Source organism: Lepidochelys kempii, chromosome 17 (genome assembly GCF_965140265.1).
Source record: "Lepidochelys kempii isolate rLepKem1 chromosome 17, rLepKem1.hap2, whole genome shotgun sequence".
In the NCBI taxonomy this organism is placed as follows: Eukaryota; Metazoa; Chordata; order Testudines; family Cheloniidae; genus Lepidochelys; species Lepidochelys kempii.
Window position 1 is genome coordinate 16,219,378 of NC_133272.1, and position 20,615 is coordinate 16,239,992.

Sequence of the window (20,615 nt, forward strand, 5' to 3'; positions counted from 1 at the left end):
AGCAGTGTTGAACACTGAATGATGTGTACAGACTTTCATACAGCACTGTTATAAGCCATCAGATGGACAGATGCAATGTACATAAATCTATTTTTTAAATATAACTATTGCATTGGTTTTCCATTTTCAGTTCTTGTGTTGGAAGAGTATAACTTTCCCAAACCTCCGCAGCAAGCCGGACATAAATTCTGCAGTTTCCGTGTTATCTGATTTTTTTAAATTCTATTGATTTTTGTGCCACACCCACATTTTGAGTTTTCACTCTTCTATATATTATTCCATTAGCAATATATAAAAATGCATTGCTGAGAGAAGCTGGAAGGCTTAGTAGCTGTGCAGAGGGCAGTTTAGATTTTTGGCATGCAGGAGGCAGCTGAGGCATGCAGAACGGATGCACCACTTTTGTCCTCCTTAGAGGCAGAGTCAGCGTTGACGCAAAATTTTTGAGTGGTACTTAAACTAGTTCCCCATTCTAGCAACCGCTGCTCCACAAATGGCTGTTGTCCCAATATCTAGCACTTCAAACAATTATGTAGAAGTACATTAATTGAACACTTCTATTATAATGATCGGCACTGAAATACTTAATGGTTAAATTCTGAAACAACATCAGCAGGGTTCAGAATTAACAAACAAATCTAGCAGAATGGGGCAGTTCACATGCGTCTGACTACAGTCCATCTACAGAATCAGGAAGGCAGCACATGCATCAATTTCAATTTGATTCATACCTGGAAGGCTTTCTTTGCAACTACAAGAATTAGAAACAGAGTGGTCTTTTCAAAGGGGCTCAGCATGAACCTAACTCTGCTCCCATTGAAGTCAATGGTAGAACTCCCATTCATTTCACTGGAACCAGCTGGACCTACACTGAGCACTTCTGAAAAATCTCACCAGTAAAAAAAAAAAAAAAAGGTTCTGCAGCTCTTGGAGGAGCTTGACTGCAGCCTATCTTGTGGCTTTAGAATTGCAGAAATCATGTGGTTCTGAAAATACCTTGGCAGTGACTTTAAAATATTTCCTCTGCTATATATTCCAAGTTCATACACATTTATTATACCAAATTAAACTAGATCCTTCCAAAAAGTTTCATCAAAGATGTAATAAAAAGAGACCTGTAAAGCTGGATTTGTGTCAGAAAGGCATGAATGGATTGTGTTTATTTAATCTGAATTTATAAATACGCTAAATCATATTTTACCTATCTTTTTAAAAAAAAATTATAGCTAAAACGATTTTCTTCAAAATACATCAATTTATACTGCATGGGTAGTCGTGAAAACCATGAGAAATTTATTTCTTTCTGCAACCTGGAAAGAAGATTTACCCATTTGTGCATAACGCAGTCATCCCCAAAAAGAAAATTTTACAATACTCCATATTTACTCTATAGAGCTTAATCACATAGCCAGCATTTTACATCTCTTATGGTTCGTTAAATTTTAAAACGCTTACATTTGTCTTTTACAAGATGTGGGGAGCAATCAGAAAGGACTACAGGTAACTTAACTCTCAACATACTAGGTCTTACAGCAGCTTAGTTGCTTAAGTGTCCATAACTGGTTCTAAGTGAATTAAAGGGCATCATCCAGCAGTCCTCATGTAAAACTCTCACATAAGTCCATGGGAGTTTTGCCTGCATTAGGACTGCAAGACTGGACCCTTCTCTTACATAAACCGTGTGATACCCTGATAAAACATACACTCTCTACTTTGAAATAATGGAACAAAATATAAGAAAAGGCTCAATTTAAATTTGTTCCTCATCCACACACTGAGATACTGACCATTTCATAGTCCATTTTATTAATGACAGGTTTCAGAGTAGTAGCCGTGTTAGTCTGTATTCGCAAAAAGAAAAGGAGGACTTGTGGCACCTTAGAGACTAACAAATATATTTGAGCATAAGCTTTCGTGAGCTACAGCTCCAATGAAGTGAGCTGTAGCTCATTTTATTAATGCATACTAACGGTCAGGTGAACGAGTTCATCTTTTATTTATTTATGAAAAACATATGAATTGAGATAGATATCATAGGAAAAATTAGTTCAAATATACAGATAGTATTGTCCAATCAGCCATTAAGGAGAAAGAACCAAAAATCATTAATTTTTTTCCCAAAAACAGAAAATCAATGAACTACTGTAGGTATTTTTCTTCATCGTAAAAGCTGAGATGCATCCAGGCACAGTACAATTCTACTTTATTGGGAAATGTAGATGGCCTCTAAATTCCTGTTGATTTTTTTAAAATCTTAATTAATCCCTGTCATTTTTTCAGCATTGCTGCCTCAAATTTAATCCTTATAATATATAACCAGCCTTTCCAAATCTACAGTCACTCTTTGCTTTAAGTCAATTCACAGAACTGCTGAAAAAGTAGACATTTCTATCTAAAAGTACAAAAAGGGTTTGTATAGAAGGTACTTCTCTTATACAATTATATTACACAGCTCAGGACAGTCCCAGCAAGCTCTTCTCCAGACTGCATGCTTCTGACTAGATAGAAAAAAAGTACAAAGGTGAAGTTAGTTTCATTGCAGCTATGTATCCTATTGTACATACTAGTACTTGAGAAATTCATGTATATCTCTTCAAGTCCTCATTTAGGCTATGATTCGTGAAAGTACCAAATCACATGCTTTTCTGAATAAGAATGGGCTTAAGTATGTGCTTGAGTGTTCTCTAACCCAGGCATTTCACTTGATGTAAATTCTCTGTTGAATCCATTAGGTGGGCACAATTGTAAAATAGCAAGAGTGACAAAGAAACAGAGACCAAATTCTGCAGCCCTTACTCAGACAAAACTCCCACAAACTTCAATGGGAATTTAAACCAGATGAGGTGTGTAGAATTTGGTTAATAGAAGTTACAACAGGCCTTTAAACATCTGTTCGGTTAAGTCCATCTCCCTGAAAAGAAAGGATTATTCCCAACATTTTCTAATGCTTTGTCTAGTCTATCTTAAATATTTCAAACAATGGAATTTCTACCATTGAAATACTACTTGACCAACCAACAGATCTCAGCCGTGGAAAATTTTAATTGATATCCAATCTCAAATTATCAACTTTGTGATGAATATAGTCAATAGCATTTTCTTACTTTTAGAAAGGGAGATCATAGCATGACTGTATTAGACAAATACAACCCGTCTTTATGTTAATCAAGTTGACAGATGTTACAAAAGTACCAAAGCTCAAAACTAAAAAAGCTTGGTTGAGAGCTTTTTAATAAATTCAGACTTGGAAAAATAAGTGCAGCTGTAATAATTCTTAATATTTAGCATTTTTTCTGAATGGTTTATAACAAAATAAATCCTTAAAAGTAAATTATAACTCTGCATATTTTTATTTGTTGGGATAACACCATAACTAGTACCGTTTCAACTGCCACCAGAATTCTGTTATGAGAACTAGAAATGGAAAAACTAGCTCAAATAAAATAAGATTTACCCTGAATCTTTGTCCCAAAACTTGAACTGAGATTTTTCTGAGGTTAAAAGAAAGTAAGAAACAAAACTTTTAAAATGAACAGCAATCACATTTTTTTTTTAAATCAAAGCTAATTATTGTACCATGTGTTTCTCAAATTCAGGCAATATTAAAATGAAGAAGAAATACCATGCTTAATTACAATTTAAGGCTATACCAACAACAACATCCTTTGCACCCAAGCATGTCAAAACTCTTTACAAACATTAATTAATTAAGTCTTAGATCGACTTAGGTATGTAATCATAATTCAGTTTTATTTATAGGTAGTACTATGGCACTCATCAAACTAGTATTTGAATGCCTCACAAGCTTTAATTAAGCCGGACAGTACCTGGGTGAGCCACAGACAGACAAAAGGACTTGCATAAAGTCACAGGCCAAAGCAATGACAGAGCCAGTAAGAAAGCGCTACTCTCCTGACATCCAGCCTTGTGCCTTAGCCATACGACGTGCATTCCCTACAAAGAGGTGTAAAACACTATTCCCTAATAACTATTAATTTTGACAGATACTAAATTATTTTACCCTAATATTGATAAGGTCTACCACGTTGGATCTGGCTCCTGTTTTATTTGAGAACTTTCTTCTGTTTCTGCTATGTCTGTTGAAAAAGAAACAAGAATTCTTTCTACAAAAGTTTCATTAATATCAATGACAGTATTGCACAGGAAAAGTCAATAACTGCTGAGTGAATATTAAGAAAATATCCATGTATCTTTTAAAATTCAAATCATGAAAATGATTAAATAGCAAAACGGCACTCAAAATGGTGCACTTCTATGGAAAATATTTTTTTCTCTGGTGATGGCAACATTCAGTCATGTGAATTGTGGGAAAAACTGCTTTGAATAAAGACAGACATCATTTAGGATATAAGTCATCACTCAAATGCACACCTACGCAAAGTCATGACTTATTAAGAACAACAATTCATAAACTTCATTGTAAAACAAAATCTGAGTAACAAATTTTTACTGCAGAGTAAATTTCATATAGTGGCTGTATGATTATCATGCAAACCAACACTTCATGCAGAACCAGGAAGGGAACCAAAAGAGAATGACTTGTGTTTTGATTAACCACCACTTTATCTTTTTACTTTTATTAGAAGTGATGCAACCTTACTCAAAATCACTAAAAAATAAATAGTTTTTATAATAACTGACAGCAGTCACTTACCTTCTACAGATACTTCTATTTGGCTTGGTTCAGCTGGCTCTTAAATTAAAAAATATATAATAAAATTAATAAACATGTAGTTTAAACAATGTGCATAAGATAAATATTACAGCAAGTCTTGGGAAAGCTCGTGAATATTCTCTCCTATGACCACTTTCAAATATTGTGTCCAAGATACAACAACTGTGACCTGCTGAAGATAATTAAAAAGTAAAATCTGATGTAGTAAAATAAATGATCTGGAGAAAGGGGTAAACAGTGAGGTGGCAAAGTTTGCAGATGATACTAAACTGCTCAAGATAGTTATGACTAAAGCAGACTGTGAAGAACTTCAAAAAGATCTCACAAAACTAAGTGATTGGGCAACAAAATGGCAAATGAAATTTAATGTGGATAAATGTAGGGGGAAAACACCTTTCTTTATACAGAAGAGCATACACTCTTTCAAAGTAAAATCTGGAATATCAACATCATCAGTCTTTGCATTCCTAGAATACAGCCTATTATCAGGCAACAATTTCATTAGTTAGCAAGCCCTATAATCTGACTCCTATCACCCTTCAAAAAGCGATTTATTACACCTCTATATTCACCTTGTACTACTGGTGCCGGTGCAGGAGCAGGAGCCGGTGTTGGTGCCTTGGCTGGTGTTTCTGATTCAGTTTTCTCCATCAACTCTGAGAGAATAAATACAGTCAATTGTTTAGGTTTAAAAAGAAAAGGCCCCTCAAACTGTCAAATGGCATCTATATTTTATTATATGTTCCACCCGGTGAACCTGTTGCATAAACAAGTTATATTCACAGTAACTGAATAATATACCCTCTTCTGCTCAATAGAAGTGTTTTCCACTTCTCTTCCCTCAGAACCTAAAGATTCATTATAATCCCTGAGCTAACATCACCCTTTATAATGCTAAAAAAGACTGGTTTTCAAAGGATAGTATAAAACAAATGGCAAGACCACTAACATTATTGAAGCAATAGACAAATCTCTCTGTATCTAGACACCTCAGACTGCCTTGACCATTGAGGACGTGATGGCAGACATTTGTATGGGAAAGAAATAGGACCTCATCTTATTATCAATCTCCTTCCAGTGGTGGAAGAAAATCAAGCGTCTATCAGCTGCTCTCAATTGCCAATGATGTGTTATGCTATTGACTCCTGCAGTTCTATGTAGCAGTGGACAGGGTTGCTCTTAAGTGGGTCCTTTCTTCCCCTCATACATTTCTCTGGAGCCCCTGCCAGGAATTGCTCTTCCGAATGGAGGGCTCTCTTTCGGACGATGACACAGGATATATGGGGCCAATGGGAGAGACAGTGAGAAGATCCTGAAGGCACTCTAGTCAGTAGAGCACACTGACACTTCCAGCTGATATAATTGAGCATCTTACCCAGTGTAAAGGGGGTACTCAGCAATGGATGAGAGCTGGCTGACTGAGGCTCAATCCGGGTAAGAGAGAAGTAATGCTGGTAGGGGTTTGCCCTCCGAATCTGTAGTATATCAATGGCTCAGCGCCTGACAAGGAATGCTGTGCTACCAGAGGTACTGTTTTTCAAATGAGGCTTAAAACCAAGGTCATGACTATTTTAGATAACTGAAAACACCTGGGCATTTTTCACAATATTTGGGTGTCCTGGCCCAAGTCCTAATTGGTAATTACATTCTGTCTCCCTAAATTCTCACCTGAACACAATTTTTCACTCCAATTTTTCCTTTGTGTGGCTATTGAAAAGCTTCTGCATGTCAACTGCTATTGAAATGCAGCCACACCTGAGGTGAAGAGAATCTTGTATGAGTCTAACTGGGCAAGTTCTAAACTAGCGCTGAGCTCATGTGGTTTTGTAAGTCATAGAATCATAGAATCTCAGGGTTGGAAGGGACCTCAGGAGGTCATCTAGTCCAACCCCCTGCTCAAAGCAGGACCAATCCCCAATTTCTGCCCCAGATCCGTAAATGGCCCACTCAAGGATTGAACTCACAACCCTGAGTTTAGCAGGCCAATGCTCAAACCACTGAGCTATCCCTCCCCCCCAAAGGTCCTTCCATAAATAAACCAAGCATGTTTACATTTCCTGACTAAGTACTAAGGAAATAAGTTATCCATATTTAGCAGTTAATGCTCTGGACCTTCTGCCACCCTGGGATAATGCTACAATAATCTAGCATGCCCTGTGGAGTGATACATTGAACAGAATTCAAAGTGACAAAAAATGGAATACTTACGGTTGTTAATCACAAGTCCTGGAAATGGTCTGTTAAAAAAACAAAACAAAAAATAGGAATACTTAATGCTTTTAAGATCACTTTTACTGTACAATCTCTCTCTTTTATGGAGGGCCTCACCTGAGGGTTCAGAACAGAGCACAGTAAAAGGAGTGACTGCAATAGTCTCGCATAGTTCCCCCCTGGAGCAGAGTGGTTTATCCAGCAGACTGTGTCAATTTTACATCGATAAGAAGGTGCAAGTTCTTCCTTCAACCAGTTGCTAAGAGAATCAAATCTTCACTTGGGCCCAAATACTGCATGTTCTTATATTGATCAAGACTCACGAGCTCAAAAACAATCTTGATTAAGAGCTGCAAAATTTGGACCTCTCTAAATTGACTTTTTAGAAACTCCTTGCTAGCTAACAGAACTGCTGGATTTGATCGCTTGCAAACCCGAATAGAATCTAAGTGTTTATGTTTTCACTTTCTTGACTCATCATCTGTACAGATTCGAAAATCTCATTTATTCCACAGTATAAGCAAAACCATTTATCTCTTGATTAAACTAACTTCCAGGGTAATCATCATATTTTATCAAAAGACAGTACCTGAACTGATTTTAAGAGGGACACATTCTCAAGAATGTTAGGCAAAACAGCAACTGAAAATCTTAAACTTCAGGAATCCAATCATGTACTCACGACTTTTAAAACATAGTCATGCTGATCTGGAAATTTAAACTACTACAGATATACAATTTACTGTTAAGAACAAACAAGCTTGTGGATCTACGAATTCTGTTGTGCAAAGGAAAGAATTCTCAATCTAACAGCCTTGACAGCAAGGTCCATAACTTTTTGAATAGCGATAAGCTGTACCATAGGAGCAGGTTTCAATTGGTGTGTTAGAAATCACTTACAAGTCAATTTTCAGAGAGGTAGCCGTGTTAGTCTGTATCAGCAAAAACAACGAGGAGTCCTTGTCGCACCTTAGAGACTAACATGTTTATTTGGGCATAAGCTTTCGTGTTAGTCTGTAAGGTGCCACAGGGACTCCTCGTTGTTTTTACGAGTCAATGTAATCAATGTTCCTATGTATGCTTACTCCCAAGAATTTTCATGTTAATGCTGTGCACCCTCAATTATTTGAATTTAAAATAACCTCAACTGCTTGTTATTCAAAACAGAGTCGATGCCTCCCCACATTTATTATATTGAAGATTCCCTCAATTTTCTGAAACACTGATTTTTCCAAAAGTATTGGCTATTCTCATGACATCTGGATAATCATGGTTACATTATATAACCAATGACAGTAAAATGACAGTCACATACCGAATAACAGTAAATTTTATAAATTCTGCTGATTCCAAAATCCTTCTCATGGAGCTGATTTCCAGATAACTGGGAGCTTTAAATGCCACTCCAGGAGGCATTCCATCCACCACCACACAGCCAGGGTTTATGGTGATTTTTCTGTATGGGACTTTCACAGGGAAATTCATACCGATTGCTTCACCTAAATAAGAGACGCTGTGATTTGAACTGTGACCCAAGTCTACAAATCTCAGTTTACAAATACTCAGGGCAGTAAGAAAATCAAGTGATGTGAAAACAAGCATTTAAAATAATCTCAAGTGCTATAACCTTAAAATGCACTTGCCATTTAAACATTACATTGAGTAATTTTCAAATGAACTGTGTTACAAGCTACACTCATGAAGGTTATGGTTCACGATAGTCACTAGTATCCAACTATCACAGTTCAATATATAAAGGACTAAAATTTAGGTTTTATAAAAATAAATTAAAAAAAGAATACTCAGACATTTTAATGAAGGGAAAAAGTGTTTCCTCTCACAATGAAAGCAACACAGCCCATTGCTAGTGAAGAACCAACAAAAAGAAACTAAGTAGGCGAATTTCATCATCCAATCTGAACACAGTATAAAAAATAAAGAAAAACTGAACAGTGAAAGGGTAAATAAGACTTAAAAAATTCTTTCCACTTTAACATTTTAAGGTGTTAACTGATCAGGACTGTGTAGCTTTAAGCAAATTTTGGGTTTAAAAGTAAAATATTTATTAATCTATAATCACAGGAATTTCTTGGTTTAAAAAACACCAAACAATTTAGCCCTCAAACTAGATTTCTGTGGAAGCTGGGGCATATAATTACAGATTAAAAAAATTACATATTGGTTATATATACAGTGCAAAAACATCAACTGTAATGGATATTATATACTATAGGTTATACTTATTTAAAACCAAAATGTAAATCACTGGTTATTTTCAAAGCTATTTCAAATCAGAAATAAAAAAAATTACCAAACTTCCTGCTGAAGAGATCATTTACTTGTTCTCTCAGTTGTCGAGCCTTTTCTACTTTTGATAATCTTTCACTTTCATCATCTGAAAGAAATTGTCAGTGTCAGGATTTAGCAGGTGATTTTCCTCTTTAACTAGTGCAGTACTGACTGCACGAGTGCTTATTTAAAACAAGAATAGATGATTGCTTTATTAAGCATTTAGTAATCAGAACAAAAATAGGCCTTTTCACTGTTTTTTTTGGTTATAGCAGTAATGGAGGATTTTGTAAATATGCGAACTATAAAAAGTTGCAGTTTTAAATAAGCCTGAAAATGATTTCAAAATATTTACAGGACAATGTTAGATTTATTAAAAGGAGAAAATTTATTGAATAAACCCATTATTTACAATCATGACTTATTTTAAGTAAATGAAGTGACAGTGTAAGACTGGGGACTGAAATCCTCTATTTAGCCACAGTGGAAGCTTTCCCACACTACCTAACCAGCGTAATTTATCCCTGAGCTAAAGTGACCACTTCTGGGGAAAAGAATCTCCATGATAATTTAATCCTAATTCTGTCTACTGAGACTGCCAACAAAGTTGCAAATTAACGCTTAATTTAGCATGTGATGGGGCGGGGGTGGTGCAGATGTGACCACCTGCAAATAGGAACTGAACTGAGATTCATTTTTCTGCAGATTTTACTTAGTACACAATCATAAAAGTTTAAAAAACCATCAATGTGACAACAGTGCAGACAAAGGCCACTTAAAAGAGGCTATTAAGTGATACTCTTTGTAGACTGTACTATATATAAGACAGGATGAGCCAAAGGGCAAATCAGGATGGGGGGGCAAGTGGTAACATTAGGCAAAGAGCTCCTGCCATGAAGAATGAGAGCTGTAAACAGTAAGCAGCAGTAAAATCAGAGCACCCACCTACCTGGTATAGTCACTTGAATGATGTTAAGATCTTCAACCCCTGCGGCTGTGTTCACCACTGGCTTTGTTGTGGTGCTTGTTGTATTTGATGTATTGGATGAACTGGTTTTTCCTTAAACAGAAACAGGAATTTGAAGTATGAGCAAAATGGCTGAAGATGGGCTAACACCTTTCCAGCAGAAAAAAAAGGAAACATTGGGGGAGAAACAGATTTGCAGTAAAAAAAAATGCAATTTCCAAAAGGACTTAGTATAAATGACTAAGTCCCTTGACTGTCAATGACACTTAGGCTCGGAAGTGCTTAAGTCATTACTGAAAATGGGACTTCACTTCTAAAAGTTTACCCTTCAACTATTTCTTACAAACTACCAAAGTCAAGAGAAAGGGTTAATGTATGTTACAAGGGCCTCTTTTTCCTTGCCTAGCAGGTTTTCCGATGACATGTTATTTTTAAAAAAGAATGTGTGGATATTTTCATGTTTTGGTCAAAGCAATAAACTAGAGCACTCAACACTAGTAAACAATATTGATCAAAAGAACAAATAGTGGAATATTAAATTCTCACCCACACAGGAAATCTTTTATCGCTGACTTTAATGGAGCTATGCCTACAACAACTGAGGATCTGGTCCAGTATGTTTCGTTCCTGATCCTGCTCTCACTGACACTACCTTTACACTGGTGTAACTTCACTAACTTCAGTGGAGTAACCGGGGTGGGCACACTTTTTGACCTGAGAGCCACACTGGGGTCGCGAAACAGTATGGCGGGCCGGGTAGGGAAGGCTGGGCCTCCCCAAACAGCCTGGCCCCAACCCCCTATCTGCCTCCTCCCACTTCCCACACCCAGACTGCCCCCTTAAGAACTCCCGACCCATCCAACCCCCCCTACTCCTTGTCCCCTGACCGCCCCCTCCCCTAACCATCCCCCCAGGACCCCATACCCTATCCACCCCACCCCACCCCGGCTCCCTGTCCCATCTGCCCCGCTCCCAATCCACACCCCCGCCCCCTGGGACCCCCAACCCATTCATCCCTCCCCCACTCCTTGTCCCCTGACCGCACCCTTCCAGGACCCCCGTCCCTAACTGTCCCCCCAGGACCTTACCCCCTATCCATCACACCTGCTCCCTGTGCCCTCCCAACACCCCGGGACCCCACCCCCATCCAACCCCTCCTGCTCCCTGTCTCCTGACCGCACTCCCCACCCCCCCCGAACCTCTACCCCATCCAACTGCCCCCTGTCCCCTGACTGCCCCCAGGATCTCCTGCCCTCCCTCCCTCCCCTTACCATGCTGATCAGAGCAGCAGGACAGGGTTATTTGAAAGCCTGGGACGTGGGTGGGCTCAAGCCACGCTGCCGGCGTGGCTGCAGAGGAGAAGGGACGGGGGCGAGCCCCCCCTAGCTGGGAGCTCAGGGGCTGGGCAGGACAGTCCCGCGGGCCAGTTGTGGCCCGCGGGCCATAGTTTGCCCACCCCTGGAGTAACCTCTGATTTAAACCACTGAGAGTAGCATCAGGTCCAATGAATACACCCTAGAAAACCAACTTCTTCTATGGAATACCTGCTCCAGGTCACAATTTGGGAGTACAGTATGAGCCATTAACCAGTACCTCAATCCTTTTCATTGGATTGACACATGGACTTTTACAGCTCCCTGCATTTTGCTCCCTTGTCAACGCTGCATTACAAGTTGGAGTCGGAGCAAAGTGGCTCCTCAGACCTTGGAGGGTGCACTCCAGCACTGTAAAGCTTTACCTGACCCACAGCCTCCTACTGCTTTGAAGGAGGCATTGTAACAGCCAGTGCAAAGGGATCTGAGTCTTTAGATTATACAAAGCTAACTAAAAGAACAGGAGTACTTGAGGCACCTTACAGACTAACAGGTCTCTAAGGTGCCACAAGTACTCCTGTTCTTTTTGCGGATACAGACTAACACGGCTACTACTCTGAAACAAAGCTGACTGATAAACAAGAAAGCCATTACTGAAGCTGCATTGCTGAGTTGAGGAACTAGACAGAAGTCAAGAAAATATAATAGCTTTACAGCTCCTCAGAGTAGGGACATATCTTTATCATAGAAGTATACCAGTGGCACCATAGTTAAGGCTGTGTCTTGATTTCTACTTGGATAAGACTTTCCAGTAAATATACCGTGAAGTTTTCAGGAATTGGTTTATACTGGGCAACATTCCTGAAATTTGAAAGCAGCCCAAGACAGATCACCATCCAAACTCCTTAGCTGTCGTAAAACTTACTCTGGGGACTTTTAGCAGAGCTTTCCTTAATCGCTGCCTCGAACATCTCAGGCCTGCAGATGAACAGATTTGAACATTTCATATAGAACAGTAAAATTACACTCAATCCATCATTTCCATCCAACAACAAAGGAAATACTAGCTGTCAAAACTGAGTGGTCAGGACAGGGAGAGCAAAGTTAGTATAATAATGCTAGCCAGGATGTTACACATAAAGTTAACAAGATGACTGATCATTTTGGTTTTCTACCTTCACCACAGTATAGCTGTTAAATCCCTAATATCAGTGTTTTTACTCTAAAGATCAGGGATCGGCACCACCATGTTGCAAGACGGACACTTGACAAAATTCTGAAAATTGGAGTTTGTGTCATCCCTCAGAAGTTTGATTTAACATCCTTACTCCTTGCTGCAGTGTTGGTGACCTTTTAGCTACAAATGACTTAACTGCAAAGCCTGCCGCTCCCACTAAAGGGGAAATGCAAAGTCAACATTAAAATCGAAATAAGCCCAGAACTGTGTGCTACTCCCCATTAAGCAGGCTTTGAAGAGCATTCAGCATAGAAAACTATTAACATATCCTTCTCCAGATCTGAAAAATCCTCTGACGTTTCCCGGTTTGCTAGACATTTCAGTACATATACACTAGTGTGGTTAATGGAGGAATCTAGCACTCTTCAGGGCTTAATCTTTGTTTTTTTAAGCTTTGCAGCTCATTTCCATTGACACACACAGTTCTCTTACTTTTTTATGATAAATTTTATCTTAGATTTGTTTCGCAGGATCTTCTCCAATCTTGGAATGCCAAAAGTAGATGGTCGGCGGAATGGCACCCCCTCAGGTAGTCCTTCCACGTAGAAATCCTCTGGATAGGATTCAAATAACGCAAATGGGACCTTGACAGGATCTTTAAGCCCCAGAGCTTCCCCTGAAATGAAAGAGAGCATTAAAATTAGAAAACTAGTATTTTATCCTGAAGAAGGGAGTTAGGTTTCCAACACTGCTGGTGGGCAGAAAGTGGGCCATGCTCCTCAGATACCTTCCACATACATGCAAGGGGGAAATCTCAAGTCTGCAGTAAATCAAGCAAGCGCCTCTTCCTGAGAGAGTGTTTGAGTCCCTAACAGCACAGCTCCTCTTGCAGCCATGTTGTCTGGCTGAGCAACAAGGAGTACATAGCAATATGGAACTAATGGGTTTCTGGTGGACCACAGGATGTCTGTGGATTTTTGAAGCCAAACCCCTGCACCACTCCTCCATTCCCAGCCTTACATGGAAAACTTAGGGGGAATCCGATCATTTGGAATTTTCAATCTGCGATGTGAGAATCAATCTCCTGGGAGATAACAGGGCCCAGAGTCTGCAAGGCTATTAGAGCCTTTCAAAATCTGTGTACGAACAGCACCATCAGACACAACGTACACGCCTAACCAAGTTATCTCATCAAGCTCTAAAAGATACATCTTAAAAAAGGTTGATATGCTTACCACATTTTTCATTAAAAAGATTTTCAACTTTTTGTTTTAGGTCAGTAATTTTGGCATTCCAAGCCTCTGTCAGGAAATCAGAAGAGTTAGATTAGCATTTGTATACTTGTATTGAGCAAAAAAATCTGTCTAGGAACTGTGTATTTATATATATATTTTTAAACATTTACAAAAATTGTTTACCGACTACTATGAAGTCAAAAATGAACAAAATTGCTATCACACACTAAAGAGCATTGAACCATTCCCTTTTAATCCTAACTCATAACCACTACTAAGACTCTTCTCCTTGAAGCTTTACAAAAGATCTCAGTTAATGAATGAACCAAAGAGTCAACTGTAATGAATTCAACAGTGATATATTACAGTTCTCAGAGGCACACAGAATAATCTGAGCTAGCACCCAAACTTTGAAAAGGCCAGACAGACATGGTATTTCCTTGAGAAATGTGATCTCGATACTAGTTTCGTGAAAGGATAGATATTTATCACAAATCAATACTAACCCTTCTAACTCCATTCTAAACTTTATTACTAAGCAAATGGAACGGTTTTTGTGTTTTACGTTTTGTGACTATCGTGTTGATAACCCTGCACAGGGCAAACCCACAACAGGGAGGAAAAGTTAAAACTCCTTCACATGACTGCCCCAAATATGTCTTCTAAAAGCAGGGAACCATGGTCAGAGACCTGCTCTCTGATGATTACTGTGAGCTGCAGATATCCTAATCTTCTGAGTTCTGTGATCACCTATCCCGATAAATGCTTTTTGAATTTGCATGTAACTCAGTCATCAAATGCAGAAAGAAGATATCACTGTTAAAAAAACCTCTCTACTATTATCAAATCTCAAAAACTTCCAAATATCAAAATTAACAAAGGCTATCAAGACAGATTAAAACCCACAATATTTACCAAAAGAAAACTCTCTTCCTCGTGGCTTGAAGCCCATATTGGATCCATTGGTTTGAGAATTAGTTCGAACATCTGTTTGTGGTTTATTAGGACCTGCAGAAATGAACACACACTTTATAATATTTAAGAGCGAGAGAGAACATACAAGTAACCATCTTGTGAGAGAAACAAAAATGATGAAATATGGCAACTGATTATAAGTAAAACAACTGAGTCAACAGTGGAACAAAAATGCTGTTTAGAAGTGCTTTAAGGATTGTGGAATTAAAACATAACATACTTTAGCACCATTTAGTCATTGTCCACCCTTCTGTATTATTTTCCTTAAAACAAGTTCTCATTTCTCTCTTTGGAATGAAGGATCCAAATGTATTGTGAAACAACCTTTGACAGAGCCATCGTTCTGTCTATAATTTATGTTAATCAGAAATGAAAAATAGAACTGGTATCGTGAAGTTAAATTGAGTTTTCTACACAGGACCATTTTTTTAAAATAATATAATTGTATTGTGGATGAAAGGTCTTCTGCAGTTACTATTACAAGTTACTTTAATAAGAATATTCCCTAAAGGGAGATTTCCTACCTTCTTCAACAGTCACCTCAATCTCTGGAACCTTTGAATTGCTTGCAGGACTTCTTGCTCTCTTTGAGCTCTTTGGACTCAATGCTACAAATCAACAATACTGTTATTCTTCAGTAATGGACATACTGCACAGATCCCAAAAGACAGTATTTGGAAACATCCCACAAACAAAATAATCTGACATACAATGTGTATTGTTTAATGGTGTGCTTTATAAAATCAAAACAATGCAGGTAAGATCACAAACTTTAAAAAGTGAATTTATTGCTTGTGAAATAAGCAGGTCTGACAGACACTCATTCAATATCCACTACAGATTGTGAGCACTACACAAGATAAATACAGGTAGTATCTTCAGCATACTGGTTTGAAATGGAATTTACATCTTTGGTACTTTTTATTACCTAATCCAAAAAGTTAATTCATTTTGATATTTATAAAGATCTTTATTTTGTAAACAACTTGAAAGTTTCCCTAAGAAATTTTATTTTTTAAGTTCCAATTTACATACTAGATGATGGTGTTAACAGCAAAATCAATGAGAACCAAGAGCTTTGTCATTTGTATAGTTTACATCCTCCAGATTTGTGTTGCTCCAGGTCATAAAATAAATGAATGGTATAACCGGTGTGCTCTTAAGCAGATATTAATGTCTGACTTTTGTTATATTTCCCAATGTTTTAAAAGAATATAGGTTTTGTATTTTTAGGAAAACCCTTTGGGCCAGATTCTACCACCCTTGCTTGTGTTAGGTAGCACCTCTCTCTGCCAGTAGCCCACACAGTTTTCAAGTACTAAGCTGTTACTCAGCCAGGTAAGAGAAGCAGAATCTGGGCTTCTGGGGTGAGGGCAGTATGGAATGTTTAACCACTTACCTTTAGTGTTTACTTTACTAGCCAATCCAGCAGGCAAATAAGAAGTGACAAGCTCTGGCCTAAAAATGTAAAATATGTTACAGAATGCAGTCTAATAATTAGAGATACAAAAAAAAGTACAGTGAATTATTTACATATTTATTGGGATTCAGAAAAATTTATATAAATCATTGTAACAGTCTTTTAGATCTGAAGTATGGATGAGTCAATGTAAATTAATAGGAAAGAGTTCCAAAATCTAAGACTAAGTACCTTGCTTTTTGCATTTACTCTAGTGGGAAAAATGCTTCAAGATGTAAAACTATCTTCCCTAGATACACATTGCATGACACACTCCAATTACGCACATACACCTCATTTTGTGAAATTTAATCAGCAAGGCATGTCCTTTTATCAGAGAAAGTGAATGTACTAAAATATGTCTTTTATAGATAAAACAAAGTGAACTTAGGCAGCATTTAAAAACCCAAAAGCCCCAGAAAGAGTTTCATATAATTTTAGCAACCAGCAGTTAAAAATAACCAAATGATAAACTTACTTTTTAACAATAAATTTGATTTTGCCACTTCCACGGACAATTCTTTCAAGGCGTGGAATTCCAAACCACGTGGGACTCCGGAAAGGGATTCCTTCTGGCAAGCCTTCCACGTACAAGTACTCAGGATTCGATTCAAATACAGGGTAGGGAACCTTCACTGCCTCTGAAAGACCCAGGGCCTGGGCTGAAAATGAAGATGATGTGACAAGCTCAGATGGGAGGCATTTTATTTTGATAGTTCTTAGTAAGGTTGGCATTTTTATTAGTTATAGTGGCAGCAGCATCCCTAATCAGAATCAGAAAAGGACGAGAGAAGGGGTTTAAAACAACTTTCCCACCATCATTCCACAGTTTGGAATCACTGCATGTAGTGATTTTGTGGATCTTACTAGGTAAGATCTTGCAATAATTATCAATCTAGGTCCATGGTACCTGCTACTGTTTTATAAGAGTTCCTTTCACCTAAGGATCTCAAAGCCCTTTATGAATTTGCATAAATGTCATTAATCCCCTTTTTAGAGAAAACTAGACAAAGAGTACGGATATGACTTGCCTCATGTCACATGGCAAGCAACTAGCAAGAGTGGGGAATAAAACCCAAGACTCCCACATCTGTTGTTCTGTCACATTTTTAATATTTGTTTTAATTTATTGTGCACCACAATTCTCCTTGAACAGAAGATTGTTTTAAAACAGAGTAGAACTACAACACAGTTTACTGAGGGTTTAACTCACCAAATTTCAGATTAAATATCTCTTCCACTTGCTTCCTTAGTTTTGTGATTCTGACATTCCAATCTTCTTTGACTGAAAATCAAAAATAGATGCATCTTGGGTTACTGAGTTATTAACAGATATTTGGGGAAAAGTGGTACCACTAAGCATATTTCTTTTATCACTGGAGTCTAAACTATTAATGCAAAAATTGTCTTGCTTTCTAAGGTGCACAATCACAATTTGGTATAGAAGGATTTACACATCTACTGCTTATTATGGTAACTGAAATTATATACAGAATATACATAATAATGGGAAAATATGTCTAAGCATGATTATAAATCTCTATCACTGCCCCCAAGTGTATGAACTTGTCCTTCAGGACCCTTAGCAGTGGGAAAGAATTATTTTAGTGGCTTTGACACAGCCGGAATTATTAATGATTTTAGCTCATGAGATTAAAAATCTTTAGAACAGAATATGAAGATTTAGAGCTTTGCCATAAATTTTGACTATCAAAAATAATTTAGTCTTGCTTTTTATTATAAATGAAAGTTCGTGACAGAAAGCAAGCCAGGGGCCAATTTTCTAAATTAGGTGTAGAGGGAGGGAGAGTGCACATTAGTGGAAATAAAAAATAAATACCATACGTACTCATTCATTAGCCTGTTCATTTATAAGCCGACCCCCCAAGATGGATAGGTAAAAACAGTAAAAACTGTATGACCCTTTCATAAGCCGACCCTATATTTCAGGGCTTTGCAAACTTTGGCTCCCGGCCTGTCAGGGTAAGCCGCTGGCGGGTCAGGACATTTTGTTTACCTGGAGCGTCTTCAGGCATGGAGCCCCTCAGCTCCCATTGGCTGGGAACGGCGAACTGCGGCCACAGGGAGCTGAGGGACTCCATGCCTGCAGGCGCTCCAGGTAAACAAAATGGCAATGTATTAGACATTCAATTCAATGATTTCAGTTTAAAATCATCAAATTTTGGCGTAAATCCATTTATAAGCCGACTCCCGATCTTTTATGTGTCACTTTTTTACCAAAAATATTCGGCTTATGAACGAGTATATACAGTACTTAAATATACTCATTTTATTCCCCAGCAAACAGTGCAATCATAATTATTGATCATATCCACTGAGGACAGATAACTTGTACTGTAGCATTTTTTAAAAAGACATATGCATGAAACAAGCAATATGTACACAGGATCACAAGCTCAAAATCATATTTCAAATGAACAAATTATCTGGCCTGTTTTACTTCTAACTCCTTCAATTATGAAAACAAAGAATGTTCATAAACAACATAAATGGTGAAAATTATTAATTTAAAAGAGTTCACATGGACCCCAGCCCTGCAAGCATTTACCACAAGCTTATGTATACAAGAAAGTATTTGCACGATCGGAGCCTTAATTTGGCAAGTGAAAAGAATATACTGAACAGCTGTATTTTTAGATTTCTAGTGCCACCACACAAGAAGCACAAGGGAGTATTGTCTGGGCTGAACACACATGAGGGGAAGTTTTCTATCCAGCCAAAGAGCACCATATTATTCTTACTAACCAAAATAATTCTTGAATTTTTTTTTAAATACAAAATCAAAATGTTGCCCCCCTAAACTATCTGGTATAGGAACTACATTTATTTATTGCTCTGCAAAACTAACATTTTGAATTGTTCAAAAAATTGGTATTTGTGCTGAGACACACACAGTCTGCTTTAGCAACAACGGCACAGAGGACCTTCTCCAGTTTTGCCTTAGGACTAACTGCCAGGAAAGAATGATGCATCCAGTGGTTTGCACTATCGTTCCAATCCAAAACCAACATTTTTTCTGTGTGTATTTGTCTAACTTGTACCCTGGATATGGCTATAGGCAAAGTTGTGTGTGTATTTACAGAACTAGTCTTTCCTAGCAGCTGATGATAGATATAATAACCAGTGGGAAATCAGCATGGCATTCTGATCACTCTATTAGGCATGATTGCTGCATGCCGATTCTTCCAGAAGTAAGATGCTATTAAAGCAGTGTCTTTCGTCACTGGTATTGTTCATACTTATTGCTGCAGATATCTTGTCAACCTGCCAGATAGTTGTACAGTAGGACAATAAGCTAGGGCTTTGGCAGCAAGACTGAAATTAGATGCTGCCTAACTCTGCACTGCAGCTTTCAATGGGCTACCCTATCTCCACATACAAATCTTATCCCTGAAAGCCAAGAAAAATCCTCAATCCCACTTTGATAAGGCATGGATACTGTTGAACTGTAAACATTTGGAGGGAAAAGCAACCTGCATTCTCTGCTTAGGTAAAACCTAACATTTGTTGTGGTTCTGTGGATTGAAAATTGTTAATACAGCCCTCTGACTAAACCAAACTGTGCTTTATAAGTCATTAAAGTGATCAGGTTCCAATCTGCACATACATGGTACCTCTGACCTGATGATAGCAACATGTTTTACAAATAAATTCAGTGTCATAACACTGCTGTTTGGTAGATATTGCACCCAGGTGGGTAAATGGGGCTAGAGAAATCTAGTAAAGCAGGTTCTTTTCCCATGCTCATCACCATAGTATTGGAATACCTTCTAATAGTGCGATAAACAACAGGATCATCATCTACCATAAGGTATTCTTTTCTCTTTCTTCTTCATGAGTAAACGTGCATATTTTACAAAGATTATCTAGCAAAACATGAAAGATTCCTTCAAATACAAATATATTCATTTAAAGAGAGTTTCTCTTCTGTATTTATACATATTTGGTACCACTTTTCTCATGCTTAGAGAGGTCAGAAAAATTCATTTAATTTATTTATTCTGCATATGGATATATAGATGGAACTTGCATACAGTATGCGTCCTACCTGGTGTATTTGATCTTGGTTGAGTAACTTCTGTTGGACTGAGGGTTAGTAGTTCTGGCCTGTAATTAGAGAGCAGGTTATCAAATTGTTCTATACAGTCTCTGAATAATGATTTTTTTGTTTGTTTTATGAATCTATGTTTTGATTTTAATATTATTTATTTCAAATTGTCACCAAAATGGGCTGGTTGCTATATAGACATTTAGGAAGATGATGGCCTAAAC

General features: G+C 37.8%; 1 protein-coding gene across 6 annotated transcripts in view; it reads right to left on the reverse strand.

Annotated features, from left to right (window-relative positions):
- Positions 1-935: 935 nt before the first annotated feature.
- Positions 936-20,615, reverse strand: part of LOC140899642 (general transcription factor II-I-like) — a 76,474-nt gene continuing 56,794 nt past the window's right edge. For 3 of the 6 annotated variants that reach the window (XR_012155401.1, XR_012155402.1, XR_012155403.1), the window contains 18 exons: positions 20,392-20,450; positions 17,536-17,607; positions 16,801-16,984; positions 16,263-16,321; positions 15,388-15,471; positions 14,804-14,896; positions 13,889-13,954; positions 13,146-13,329; positions 12,402-12,454; positions 10,146-10,256; positions 9,219-9,302; positions 8,223-8,406; positions 6,905-6,933; positions 5,269-5,352; positions 4,676-4,714; positions 4,022-4,097; positions 3,455-3,491; positions 936-2,498 (listed from right to left, as the gene is read on the reverse strand). Coding sequence is in view for 2 of the 6 variants with exons in the window: in XM_073315475.1 (XP_073171576.1) it covers positions 4,039-4,097; positions 4,676-4,714; positions 5,269-5,352; positions 6,905-6,933; positions 8,223-8,406; positions 9,219-9,302; positions 10,146-10,256; positions 12,402-12,454; positions 13,146-13,329; positions 13,889-13,954; positions 14,804-14,896; positions 15,388-15,471; positions 16,263-16,321; positions 16,801-16,984; positions 17,536-17,607; positions 20,392-20,450 (1,444 nt within the window). In the remaining 4 variants the exon portion in view is untranslated. Of the gene's footprint in view, positions 2,499-3,454; positions 3,492-4,021; positions 4,098-4,675; positions 4,715-5,268; positions 5,353-6,904; positions 6,934-8,222; positions 8,407-9,218; positions 9,303-10,145; positions 10,257-12,401; positions 12,455-13,145; positions 13,330-13,888; positions 13,955-14,803; positions 14,897-15,387; positions 15,472-16,262; positions 16,322-16,800; positions 16,985-17,535; positions 17,608-20,391; positions 20,451-20,615 lie in introns of those variants that run through there. The other 3 variants (XR_012155400.1, XM_073315475.1, XM_073315476.1) reach the window with 3 other exon arrangements.